The 14,232-nt window shown below is 45.8% G+C and overlaps 2 protein-coding genes across 2 annotated transcripts; both read right to left on the reverse strand.

Moving 5' to 3' along the window:
* Positions 1-104: 104 nt before the first annotated feature.
* On the reverse strand, positions 105-4,945 carry RPS15A (ribosomal protein S15a). The gene is made up of 5 exons (XM_080557393.1): positions 4,810-4,945; positions 3,717-3,854; positions 3,051-3,130; positions 1,420-1,505; positions 105-237 (listed from the first exon to the last, which is right to left on the reverse strand). The coding sequence occupies exons 2-5, from the start codon at positions 3,847-3,849 to the stop codon at positions 144-146; spliced, it is 393 nt and encodes a 130-aa protein (XP_080413519.1). The 5' UTR covers positions 3,850-3,854; positions 4,810-4,945; the 3' UTR covers positions 105-143.
* Positions 4,946-5,807: 862 nt separating this feature from the next.
* Positions 5,808-13,117, reverse strand: ARL6IP1 (ARL6 interacting reticulophagy regulator 1). Its single transcript, XM_080557391.1, has 6 exons — positions 12,953-13,117; positions 11,027-11,160; positions 8,699-8,818; positions 7,840-7,957; positions 7,082-7,166; positions 5,808-6,863 (listed from the first exon to the last, which is right to left on the reverse strand). Exons 1-6 carry the CDS (start codon positions 12,986-12,988, stop codon positions 6,745-6,747), a joined length of 612 nt encoding a protein of 203 aa, XP_080413517.1. The 5' UTR covers positions 12,989-13,117; the 3' UTR covers positions 5,808-6,744.
* Positions 13,118-14,232: the final 1,115 nt, after the last annotated feature.

Consider the following 14,232-nt stretch of genomic DNA (forward strand, 5'->3'; position numbering starts at 1 on the left):
TTGAAGTACAGGCAGAGCTTAAGCACTGTTGAAGAGCTTGCTGTTACAAGCACTATTGCAGATAGCATTACAAGTCTTTAAAATACCAACTGGAAAGACCAGAGTCCATTTGAACAATTTATTAGTAACCTCTTTTACAAGTTTTAGAAAAAGAATCCCAGGATTTTGCCTCCTGTGTGTTTTCGCCTAGCCTCCTCATGGTCCATGATGCCAGCTGAGGTTGTCAGAACTATGTACCTATTAAGAAAGAACAAACATTCAGTTTATTGTCAGTTTTGTTCTGTGCTTATGCAGAGCTGATGGCACTAACTTCGTTTTTGTATTACAATAGTAAGATTTGATTCTTTCAGTAAGGGCCCAACATAGCTAAGATTGTGTTATCAATGAAAAAGAAACTCCTCTCACAACTCTGAAGCACACACAGCACATCCACAGCCTTCTGTTCTCCAGTGAAGTTTACTCACACATTCCTACCAGAAGTCAGGTTAGCTGTTCCAGCAGTAGCAAGTAACAGTACTCAGTCTGCTTCTATTTCACACAGACATTTTTCTTGGGAGCAGGTAGAGTTGCCATGGTGCCAGACAGCTCAGCTCCAAGTGCTTTGTCACTCACTGTTCTGAACACTGCTCAGCCTGATGCAGATGAATATCTGGACCTGGACTGACAACTAAAGCAGCCTGAGTCATTTCTAATGCCATCATTTGGATTATCAGCATACTTCACACATCTTCGTGTTTGAAAACCTCCTGTCCTACCACTCTATAAATACTCTTGAAAAATCTCCATATGACAACACACAGTAGTAAGCCATATAGGTATAGCTCAACTAAGCAGCTTATCACCGGAGCTTTAAGAAGAGAAATGACATGGAACTGTTAATCCTGCCTTTGACAGGGCAGAGTAGCTGAGCCACTGCAATTTATTACTCTTGACTTAGTGAGTTTGGGGAGGGAAAAACAAACTGTAACATCTACGTTTTGGAGGTTCAAAACGCACTGAGTCTTGCATCACTTAATATCTCATTCAACTTGTACACAATCAGGAAGCGTAAAGCACTGCAACCTACTTCCAGTCATCTACTGACTTCCACTACTCCTCTCCCATCTCTAAAGGGCCATTCATAAAATTAAAAAGAGCAAGAGAAAAAGCTTATTTTCTTGCTAAACTACAGAAATGGTGAAACCAGAAAGTACCAAAGCCAAGCAAAACAAAAAACCGTTCTTGCTTCATAGTGCCCCTTTAGAACTGGTTAAAAGGAGTATTTATAAGGAATTTGAATTTTTAGGCTCTTACCTACTTTCAGACTAATGAGAGATGAAAGGTATCAGGTGACTAACTCAGGCAATATCAAAGTGTAATTAAAAAAAAAAATCAGTTTCACGTATGCCAGCCACGGATTCAACTCCTCTCCATACTCACCCAAACTGACGCGAAGGCAATAGGTTGTTCTGCCACTTTTCCAAATCCTTCAGCTGAACATCAAATCTGGGACTGATTACACCACACTATAAAAGAGAATTCCATTACAAACTGGAGAACTGTATAAAGTGCATTTGTACTTATATATAAATATAAGTACAATAAATATAAATATAATATATATATATAAAGTGCAGCTGTCATTCTAACTCATTATATGAAAGAGTTAAACAACTGCAATTAAAATATTTTGGCAGCAAAAGATAAAGCATGTATCATCACCGTAGTATGAAATAGCTTTCTCTCAGAGAAACCACGACTCACGCAGTCATTCAGCTTTTATTTCCTTAGCCTTGCCTCCTTCCCCTTGCCTAAACAGAGTGACATACACTGCTGCTGATGCTAAACAACTTAATGACTAGACCTGGGAGAGCACAAAAGCATGCTATAAACCATTAAAGATTAAGTAGTATCCTACTTCATCAAAAAGCTGAGATTATTCAAGGACAAACTACTTCTAATCGTCATATGGAGTTAGCAAAACAAAACCTAGGTTTTAAACAGGGAGAAAGTAACACACACAAAGCCACCAGCATTGCCAAGTTAATCGTATTACTTATTGACCATAACCACGACTACCACCTCCAGTTACCTCACTGGCTCCAATTTTCTTAACTTCTAAGAGCAAAACAGGACACCTTACTGCAGTGACGGACATTTTCCTGAACCAAACAACTGTTCCCTTATTGTAGCTGTTGAGAGAAACATCACATACAGCTGCACCCTGCAAGATCTGCTACAAAATCATCCAGAAAGAGTTCAAGAAACACTATTCTCTATTCTGACACAGATTATTCTTATGACAGACACACAAAACTAGTAACTGGGGGTTGTGTCAGAATTCTCTGCCACTACACTGAGGCAGTTTTCAGCTGCATTATCTGTTCATCATGGAGACAGACCTCAACATGTTTTTGCAAATTAATTTTAGCTTTCTTTACTTAAAAACCACCTCTCATTCAAATAGCGTAACTGGAAACAATGGTGCATGGCATGTCATCACAGAAGTAGAAAACTACTCAATATCTTAAGTCAAATGCATTTAAAAAATGCCAAACACCTATAAGTACCTCATACACCCCAGGAATCCGCAAAGCACTTGTTAATTAACATTTACCTTTCTCTCAACCATAAGCAATGCCCGTCTGGCAGCAGCAGGAGGGCTTGTCTCTCACCATTTACAGGTATTAAACATCAACTGGAAAGCAACTGGGTTGCTCTCTCTTATGACACAAGTCTCCTAGATAACTAAGGTGTCAAATAAACTGAGAAATCACTAGGTAGCAAGAAAGTCCTTAAGAGAAACACACCGTACCTACAAGCTGACCTCCCTGAAGATGTGGCTTATTGTATGGTGTATTTAAAAGAAATGTAATTAGCCAACTGAGCTGTTATGAATCTAAAGTTTAGCATCTAATAACTACTGGTACCACCCATATTACTCTCGTTTACGTGGACTTAATTAAATACCCTCTCCTCACAAGTAATTCATTCAGAATTGGAGCAGACAAGCAAAAAAGCCTCATTTAAATATTCCCCCAGAGAACTGAATTCAGGAAAACGAATCCTACCTTGTTGAGTCTGCCTGTGAGATTGACAACAATCTTCCCAGCTCTGTGATCGTCAATTATCTCAAATTCACCAATGTAACCTACAGAAGATCAGAAAACAGACAAATCAAAACATGGTAACTAGATCCAGTACAGCTTACTTAACTCACTTCAAGCATCTTGATTTAAGTCAAAAAAACACCTTAACGCTACAGCATCCGCAGAATTCCAGAAGTTTTCAGCAATTATGCTTTAAGTCCCTTTACATGTGCCTCTGGTATGGCTCAGCTGCACCCAAATATTAATTGCTGTCTTTAATTACACTCTGTAAAGGTAGAACCCAACTGGAACAGTGAAGAGGGAGGCTGGTTGGTTGGTTTTTTCTTCTCCAGAACTTGTCCTAGACAAGGACACTTGTGGTAGTTCTAATATCTGGAGTTTCTTTATAAAGAATACAGTAATCAATAAACTTAGCCCCCCAAAACAATTAACAGCCCATTCACCTAAAAACATGCCTGCATACATAATTTAGAGCAACAATTACCACCAATTCACTGTGAAAATTTGAACAGAACCAAATCAATTCCACAAGACGCTCAAGTTTTACCCAAAGATCTCCTTCATTAAAGCAAACCAGCCACAAACCCTGAACCAGAGCAACATCAGCGCTGCAGGGTCTACACTCACCATGTTTCATCATCACAGTTAAAAACCGGACGATTACTTTAGAGCACGGTCTGATGAGAACTTGGCGTTTCCCACGTTTCTCTGCATTGTTGATGCTTTTGAGAGCATCGGCCAGTACGTTCATGCGCACCATGGTGCCTGGGGGGAAGAAGAGAGCCAGTTAGGTACACCAGGTTTCCACCAGGGCCACACCGACAGAAGCAGACCTTTTTAAGACTGATTTTAGATCTAAGAGACCTAAGACTGATAAAGAAAAAAAAAAAGAAGTTGCACTAAACCTCGAAAGCAAAAAAACTGAAGCAAAAAAGCAAGTCAAAACATGCACTCAGGTGTGCTCATGAGAATTCACAGCTATTGTAACTTGGGAAATCTTGACACAGTGTTGTTTATACTTGGACTTTATCAATAAGCACATGTGAAGATGTGAAGACCACCGTGAAGACAACGTCATCCGTGTGACATCTCTCCCAGGTGAGCATTTGGGGTTTTAAAACCCAGTTACACACTATTAGCCCCACTCAAGGACCAGCACGCACAAAGCATTAAATATGCCAGGTGGTGCTTAGCTTGCTCATCACCACGAGAGCTACAGGACATCAGTAACACACGGCTCTTCCACCCAGGAGCGTGGGCATCAATTGTTGCACTCCAGGGACGAAGACAAGCCCCACAAGCCATGACATGCCACCGTGCCACCCCCTAACCGAGCCAGCGCTGCCGCAACCCCCCGGGCAGCCGCCGGGCCCAGGGGCCGCTCCCCGCGGGCCAGCTCCCGCAGCACTCGCGGCTTCACCGCGGAGCCGGGCAGCCCCCAACGTCCCCAGGGCCGAGCGCAGCTCCCCGCCGCCCGCCACCCGCCTCCCCTCACGGCCCCGCTCCCGCCGCCTCCCTCAGCGCCCTCCCTCCCCGCCCCCCCCCGGTTCCCCGCGGGCCCCGCAGAGGGCCAGGCGGGGGCGGCGGCGGCTCAAAACGCCCCGGGCGGGTCGGGGGCAGCCCCCGGGTCCCGGCGGGGCGGGCGGGGGCGGCGGCGGGGCGCGGATGGCGGCGGCAGGCAGCGGATGGCGGCCGGGGGCGGCGGCGGCCCCCAACTCACCGGCGCCGCAAGATGGCGGAAAAGGAAGGGGCCGGCCGCGCCGCGCGGGGTTATGGGAAGGCCGCGGCCGCGGGGTGGTGAGGGCCGCCCGGAGAGATCTCGCGAGAGCGAGCGAGATCCGGGCGGGAGGCCGCTGCGCGCGAGGCTCGGCCCCTCCCCATTGGTCGGGAGGCGCGAGTGGCGCTTACGGGGCGAGGCGGCTGCCCGCGTTCCCATGGCGACGGGGACGCTCCCGCTACGGCGGCGCCGAGGGGCCAAAAGAGGCGGCGGACGGCGTTGGGTAAGGGCGGGGAGCAGCCGGGGGCTCCCGCTGTGCAGCCCCACCGCCGGCACAGCGCCGGCACGGCAGCGGCAAGGCGCAGGCGCTCCGCTGGCCGGCAGCCGCACGGTGTGGAAATCCCTGCCGCGTTCTGCTTCCACCGAAGCAGGGCCACGCGCACAGCCACTGCTGCTGGTGAGAGGGTTACCCGCGGGCTGAAGGGTTGGGGGTAACCCAGCTGCACCATGACGCGCTCGTCCTGCTGAATTTTAACCCAAAATGGGTTGTCACAGACAGCTCACGCCATCTGAGCCAGCACCAGAGGTGCCAGCAGAGCTGCCAGCACCCAGCCCCAGCCCCCAGCCGCCTTTTCACACTCCCCCTTCCTCCCCGCAATGGTTTGTGCCAGTTAAGCAGAGCATTTCCCAAATAAACACATCTCTGCTGCTGAGATTTACTCCAAGTTTTACTTACTGAGCCTGTCTGTCCACAGCCCCAGGGGCTTCCACCAGTGTTAATTACCCACAGGTAGCATTACAGCCTCACAGCCCTCCCCCTCTCCAGCAGGAGCTGGCCCTGCACTGCCAGGGCAGGACAGCAGCTGTGCTGATCAGTGCAGTATTTCAAGAGGACCCAGCCACACATGGGACTGCCACATGACACAAACACAACTTCCTCCTCCAGTTCTTCAGATGCACGCATGGGATTTTTTGTATGGTCGCAAAGAACAAGTCTGAGAGAAGTTTCTTTTTAGTCTGTATTTGCCTATTCAACAGTTACAATACACCAAGAGTTCATTTTAAAACAGTCAACTTTTAAAATGCATTAACACAGGTTTTAGCTTTTCAAAGAAAAAAAGTTCGGTTTTTAAAAAAGGGAGGTCATAGAAAAGCACAAAACTCAGACAGGCTTATTTACAACAGACAAACTTAGGATATTCAGGGTGATTTTGTGTACAGACAACATTCATAAAAACCAAATGTGCTACATGGCTCCGTGACAACAGCAGTTTCAGAACAATCAGCTGTTGAGGTAACACACCTTACCTCATTATCTACAGTCTCAGTGCAATAAATTGAGGTTGACACTACAGCTACATAACGACTACAATTTATATATCCAGACCCCAATCTAGCAGACGATCCGGTCTATGCAGCCAAAAAAGCAGACAGATTCAGTCAGACAACTAGCTCACCTTCTGCCCCAGATGCGGGTACGCCCCCTCAGCTTTGGTCATTCTTTCCCAACTAGCTGTGCCCCTTCCACAAGGCTCAGTAGTAGCAAGCTTTCAAGAAGCATAAGCTTTCAGAGCTTTCACACTTGCCTTAACTACAAGACATTAACCAGTGAAGCTACAGGTTACAAGAACACTGTCGCACATTACAGCTGGGATGGGGCACTTACTGAAGGGGCCTCTCAATTTGCTGAAGAAACTAAAGCTCCGCAGGGCAAAGGCCAGGATCCTTCCTACAAGACAGCTGCAGAACCTTAACCTGGACAGCAAGAGAGACACAAACCCAGAGCAGCTGCTAGAGCAACATTTTCACTTCATCAGGGAGCCAGTAAAAAAAAAAGCTAGCCAGTGAGCAATACAACTTCTATTATCTTATGTATACATTAATTCTCAAAACTCTTTCCAAGGAAACCTTTTACAAGAGCAAACAGCAGTCAAGTCTTCATTCATTTTTCTTTTCCTTGTGCTTGAGAAGCTTGTTTATCTCCCTTTTTGCCATTCCAACATACTTTGTAATGATCCCATGCTGGTTTAGTCCAGGAAACAGCAGCAAGAAACTCACTGGAGAAACAAAACCAAAAATTATTTACTAACCCTTTAACAAGCTTCTGTCACCTTGCAATTCCTCACTTCCCTTAAGCCCCGCTAACTGCTGGAAAACAAAAATAAAACCCCAGGCCAAAAAAAATCCCCCCACAAATCAAATCTTAGTTCCACCAGCCTCATACCATTTTAGGAAGCTAACACACACAGTTTTGCTTTGCACACTACACACTTACCAATAAGATAGGTCAGAAAAAGGTTGTGAACTTGCTGTCCAATCCAGGCAACCACAGCAAGGGAACAAAGCATGGTCATGAAGTACTAAAAAAAGAAAAGGGAACAGTTACCACAGATTTCTCAGGAATTTTCCACCTTCCCTTCAGCATTCAGCAACATGTCAAAGTGTAAAACCTGCTAAAGTTCCCTGGGTCATCCCCATGCAATACTTACACGCAGCCTTGTTAGAATTGTGATTACACAGACTACATCTGTACATTCCCTTTTAGTTCCAGACCATCACTATTATAGTAAGGCAGCTCTTTTCTATCCAGATATCCCTCACACTTTACTATTCCCATTGGTAAAGCTTCTGCCTCACTCAGCGCCTGAAGCTTTATTCTGATCAGTGTACTTTGTAGCTCCTGGACTTACCCTGACACAGTATTAAGGTCCTGTTTTTCAGGCAGTTAGCGTGCACACACCTATTTTACTGTGCTCTTTACAGGCTGTTTCTAAAAACTGGCCTATCCAAAGAAACCCAATTTATCTTTATTTTAACTTCAAGGGTATGCTCCTAACTGAACAGTATTGCAAGTTTATCGACAGGTATCCTGCCACTCAGGGTTTGAATAGCATGTGTGACTGGCATTAAGCCACAGGCAGAATTGTTGGTTCTTGCTTCAGAATACGGGTTTATTCAGACATGTCCCTTGCTAAAGTACTTAGGACTGAACAAAGCAGAGATCACTTAAAACCAGCTCCCAGAACTCATTACCATTTTAGGCTTCTCTTCCTTTATTGTGAAGAGACGTTTCCACCAGCCAACAATTCGGCGACGAGACTTGACCAGGTTGCTGCAAATTTCATGAAATCTTTGCTGCTGTTCTGTAGTCCTTTTTTTTTTTTAAAAGGAAAGAAGACAGGAATAAGTTTTTTTTTAAATGTCCCATACTATTTCCCAGTAGAAAAAAATTGTCCAATACTTATCCTGACATTTGCTTCACTTTGTTTTGTGCCCTATTTTTAACTGAGCATTATAATGTCTCAAATCAACTCCGAAAGAACAACCCCTATTCAAAACAGGAGAGCGCTGCTTTTAATTATTAAACACCAACGTGTGTTACTTTGGCACATTAGACAAGAACATTTATCCACTAGTCAAAGTATACTAAAAATTTTTAACACAAAATTTAGTTCAAATATGGTTCACCTCCAACGTACTGTTTTTATATAAGCCTTGCCCTTCTTTGAATCCATTTCAATCACTTATGATCACATTCACAGTCTTAAGATCCCTGTACATCACTTCATCTTCATCATATTTACAGCTACTACTTTTTCCAAACGTAGAATACAACCCTCTTCATATTCTTAGCAGAACTAGAATCCTTAATGGACAGCAAAGAATGTACCCTGCCCCTTCAACAGGAACAATAAAGACATGTTGCAGTAGTTACATTTCAAAAAAATAATGCAGGACATTTTACACTAGTTCTCACTTCATATACTATAGAGATTGTCAATTGCAATGACTATATAGGAATCATTTGACACTTGCCAAGTGGAAGATATCCATTTTGCTAAGATTAATAATTTCTTTACACTCAAGCTATTTAAATTTGAGCTTTCCTCACCATTTATTAGAGCCAAAGATCCTAGGTGCAAGAGCAGGAACCAGATAATCAGCTAAACAGAGGAACATAACGAAACAGGAGACACCTGAAAGAACTGATGGATCCAAGTAGTAGATCATCCTGGAAAAAAAACAGCAATAATAAATACTCAACGTATTCATCCACCTTAACAGATTGGCTAGGGACTTCAAATAGCAAACCTACCCCCTTGCCCAGCCTCATTTTTTTTTCCAAATTTGCTTGACTTACTAATAAAAAGAGATTTAAGTACTTCAAATGCATTACAAGCAAATTCAGATGAAAAGATCAAAATACATTTTTCTGAACGCACTAGAACATAAAATTCTAACATAAAAAACAAAAAAGTTCTGGGCACCACAGTATAAAAAGGACATGAAACTGTTGGAGAGTGTCCAGAGGAGGGCTACAAAGATGGTGAAAGGCCTGGAGGGGAAGACGTACGAGGAACGGCTGAGGTCACTGGGCCTGTTCAGCCTGGAGAAGAGGAGGCTGAGGGGAGACTGAGGAGGCTGAGGGGAGACCTCATCACAGTCTACAACTTCCTCGTAAGGGGGTGTCGAGAGGCAGGAGACCTTTTCTCCATTAACACCAGTGACAGGACCCGCGGGAACGGGGTTAAGCTGAGGCAGGGGAAATTTAGGCTCGACATCAGGAGGGGGTTCTTCACAGAGAGGGTGGTTGCACACTGGAACAGGCTCCCCAGGGAAGTGGTCACTGCACCGAGCCTGTCTGAATTTAAGAAGAGATTGGACTGTGCACTTAGTCACATGGTCTGAACTTTTGGGTAGACCTGTGCGGTATCAAGAGTTGGACTTGATGATCCTTAAGGGTCCCTTCCAACTCAGGATATTCTATGATTCTATGATTCTATGATAAAATGCTACAATACAGCAAGCACAGTATGATGTTTACTACAAGTAAAAACTCATTATTGCTCTCCCAGAAGATGAGAAGTTGAGTTTGGGATAGGAATGAGTTAGGAAACATGTGAAACAACCAGCCAGGCTGAAAGCTCTCATCTTGTTGGTTCTTAAGTAAATCAGTGTCCAGATCCACTCCAGGCTGCCATTTACTGCCTCACCTGTGACAGCTAACCAAACCTGTTTCAGACAAGGAGTCATAAGCCTCCAAGGAGGACAGTACTGTGCTCTTATATGCAAAGTTTGCCACCACTTAAATGCGGCTGTACAGGTAGTGGCCAAGAACTAGCTTTTCTCATAAGCCTGTTAACATTCCATTGAGCCCTGTGTTACTTATTTGCACTTGCAGAACTTCTTGAACAGTAAAGAAATAAAGAGACAAACCACTGCAGGGCCAGCCTTTCTACGCATCTGGCACAGTGCTGCTGTGCTGAACGTCCATCTTCAGTACAGCACCAATTAAGAATTCAAAGCTGTTCTATTTCCTCCAAGTATTATTATTCAACACATGGTATTTCCTGCAGTCACATTACTTTTTAAAATTACAATTACTTTTTAAAATTACTCTTCAGTTTCATTTGACTTACATCCTCCTCACCTCTCAAGGGCCGTAAAATCTGTATTAGCCAGAAGACAGACTGTTCCTACCCCACCTCATTTGGTATTTGTTCATCCCCTCTTTTCCTTAGTCCAACAAAGCATGCAGCTGCAACTCTCCAGCTGGTACAGACACTTACCTGTACAAGGTAGGTAGGAGCCACCTTGACTACTACCCTGGCACACAAAGGCATGCACACAGGCCTCCAGCAAGCCCATTTTGTATCCCCAGTCAAAAAACAAGTAACATCCTCCCACTTTGACTCAATGCTGCATTCAGCCTGTCCTTCTCTTTCTTTCTCAAAGGAGAAAAGAGAATCTAGAAGGATCAAGTTGTGTGAAACCAGCTGAATTTGTCACTAAACACCAGAGAAAAGAAACAGAATAGCTAGTAAAGAAAGTTTGCCCTATGGAAGCAGGTTTTCCCTTATGACCATAATGACATTGCTGGTAGCTTAGGGAAGGCGGCCAGAAGATGACCAGATCTGACAAGCAGAATACAAACACACCAATGAACAGCATACAGCTGAGCATGCTAAAGAGATACAGCAACTACGCCTGCCAAACAGCTTTTGCAGAATGCAGTGTCCCCCCAGGTAGGATACAACTTATGTTACTTCCTGTTCCCAATACTTCTAGGTTCTTCTTTTCAAAGTTTACATGCATTCAGAAATAGAACCTGAAGAAGCTTCCTAGTAGATTTTTTAAGATGTCTTAGTAGTCTTCTCTTAGCAGTTTTGCTACTAGCCGTGAGAGTGCAGTGCTCGTGCTCTCTCCATGAGCTACTTACAGGAAAGAAAAGGAAACAACACTCATCAGTGCAAGAGGAAACCAGGCCCTCTCCCAGCGAAGAATCTTATCAGTCATCAAAATCACTTCTCCCCATCCTTGCAACTGCTCTTCCAAGCTAGCAGTTTCCGCAGCCTACACAAAAAGAGAAGAAAACGTTATTACTAATCAGAATCAGGTTAGCTCCCACACAGAGTAGCTGAAGAAAATGTCAGAGACCCCAGCCACAAATCCAAACAATTAAATTATTAGTAATGCACTAAGTTATGACACTGTAGGAGTGAAGCAGTAGCGTATCTTATCAGACTAAATGATACCTCCTCACAGATTTTATCAAGGTATTCTCCTTGAATCTTCCCTCCATGGTACTCTCTTCCCCCAGTTTAGTGGAAAGTCAAATTTTAAAGCCTAGCTAAAACCTCTCAAATTTTCAGTGTCAACATCAGGAAAACATGTATTTTAAACAGCTCTCACATTGCAGTATTTTCAAAGATAACCCTAACACACTGAATCAGTTTTCTAGTTGTTGTCCAACACTAACTTTTTGCTATCTGGAAGATGGTTGAAAACACTCAGAAGTACAGTATGGAAAAGTTATCCAGCTGATCACATTTGGCATGCAAAGAGATAGTTTTCCTACCAGTCGCCCACAACAGTGACCAGACAAGCCTTTAAACTCCTGTTCCCATATTATTCCTCCATTCCTCCCCATGTACCTTTTGCAAAGAGGCCCTGTCTGCTCTGGCAGCAGCTTGCTAAGCAGTTCACCTCAGGTGTGCCACATTTAGCATGGCTTAATAGTTTGCCCTCAGGGGGACAATGGATCTCACAGATTACAAAATCCTTGTAAACATGAACAGAGCTGACTTCCCCCGCAGTAATGGGTTAAAAGTCTTCGAGACCAGCACATGTGCTGCGCAGAGATAGCAGAGCAGATTTAGCTCTCAACCGCATGATACTCTTATCTTAAATGAGAGGCCTGACACCACTAAATAAAGACAGCCGAGTGCAGCTACCACTGTAAGGCATAGTTTACTTTTGTCATACCATCAGAATTATTTGAAAACCACAGTTCAGGGCAAAAAAAAAGAGCAGAAAACTGTCTCACAGACTGCTGAATACCCTTCAGTCATTACATCTACTTCATGTTATAAACACAAAACCGCACATAAAAAAAAGCTGCTTTTCTCCAGAAATCATTTTATGACAAGCTGTTTTGGTTTTATTACCTCCAGCTGCGTGCATTTATTGCAACCAAGAGAAAACTTAATGGGAAGCACACTGGGATGTAAGAGCATTATTGATCACGGTCAGACTACCACAAGTTGTCTTCCCACTACGCCAAGCCAGCTTTTGCCAACACCGCTCCTGTCCTAAACACTCCTGATGGCCAGGATCTAAAATGGGGTTGTTGTTTTTCTTTCCCCTCATTAAACAGAGTTTCTATAAACATGAACTTCTGTTGTGAACAGGGCATCCACTCCTCTAGGATATTTGCATCTAAAACATAGCCTTTTTCTGCAGAAATTCAAACTTCCCTTCCAGCTCTGAGCTGCTGAGGGTTTCCTTCACCCCTTCCCAGGTGAGGGACAACAGACACTGATAAATAATGCACTAGGAAGCTTCCCTTCTTCACCCGCTTTTGTTTTTTAACGCTCCTCCAGCACCCATCGCTTCCTATTACAGACACAAACGCATTTCTTTAAGCTTATCGGTATTTCAGCCCACCCCTACACGCTTCCCGCAGACCAACGGCCCGGCCGCTGCCCCCTCCCTCAGCCCCGGAGCTGACAGGACGGCCCAGGGAGCCCAAACAAAGCCGCGGACGTTAAACGCTACGCCTCGCGCACCGAGCAGGGCGGGATATCGCCACCAGCTCCCGCCCGGGCACCAGGGACACCAGCCCGGGAGCCCCCCGCCCGCTCACCAGCTGGTAGGCGCTGTTGTTGTCGCCCTCCGCCATCTTGTGCCGCCCTCCTCACGCCGCCGCGCCCCCGCCCCCGCCGCCTTTTGTAGCCGCCGCCGCCCCCTCTCCGCGCCCTGACTGGCCGGCTCGAACGCCGCGCGGGCCAATCGCCGAGCTCCCGCCGCAACCCCGCCGCAGCCGGTTGGGCGGCGGGGTTTGAGGCGAGGCGGCCGCCCAATCAGCGCGCGGGGGGGGGGGGGGGTGCCTCCTCCCTTCTCTCCGTCGCAATGCGACGGCGGCGGCGGGCGGGGCCGGGCCCGGTGCGGGCGGGGGCTGAGGGGGCTCGGCGGGGGGCTCGGCAGCAGAGGGACTGTCAGCGCTCGAGGCGTGTTTTTAGTTTAAAACTTACCCCCCCCAGGGCCTGAAATGTCGTTTTTAAGAGGCAAATAAGTGAAGGTTCGGTGTTTTCTAAAATTCACAGAGCCATTAGGGTTGGAAAAGCCCTCCGAGATCATGTGGTCCAACCATCCCCCTGCCACCAACGCCACCCACTGAACCACGTCCCTCAGCACCACCTCCAACCTTTCCTTGAACACCCCCAAGGACGGTGACTCCACCACCTCCCTGGGCAATCCGTCCCAATGCCTGACTGCTCTTTCTGAGAGAAATGTCTCCTCATTTCCGACCTGAACCTCCCCTGGCACAACTTGAGGCCGTTCCCTCTGGTCCTATCACTAGTTACCTGCGGGAAGTGTAACACATGGCACACATGGCTTGGGGATGGGTTTGGGGCTTAGGAACTGGAGGGCGCATTGCTGAAATAGCACACTGCCCAACCTGCGCCACCACGCTGCCCTTGGTGTAAAGCTGGCACAGGTATTTAACCAGCTCGCAGGGCAGCACAGCAGCTGTAAGGCAGCCCAACGCCCGTGTGTGAGATTCCTGGATTACCACAGAGGAAGGCTGCCCGGCTCCGACAACCGCAGCTGCCTGACCCAGCTGGTGTAATTGACACCTGTCCTGCAACTTGCTATTTTTTATTATTTTTTTTTAGAGGCCAGTGCAGCATGGGAACGGACGTAGGAGAAAGGCATTAGGATATAAATATTTTTTTTCTGACACAGCTTCCTAAATGTTTCAGTCACACACAACACGAGCTTAATCATAGTCTCTGCAATGCAGTGCCAAAAGGAGAGCAAAAAAACCCCACATTTTTAATTATTTCCAGCACAAAAACTGCAGTGCTTTTACACTCTTTCTCCCCAGCTTCATATAGCGGAAAAAATGAAGGCCAGAGAGCA

This window comes from Anser brachyrhynchus (genome assembly GCF_964034855.1).
Source record: "Anser brachyrhynchus genome assembly, chromosome: 15".
Classification (NCBI taxonomy): Eukaryota; Metazoa; Chordata; class Aves; order Anseriformes; family Anatidae; genus Anser; species Anser brachyrhynchus.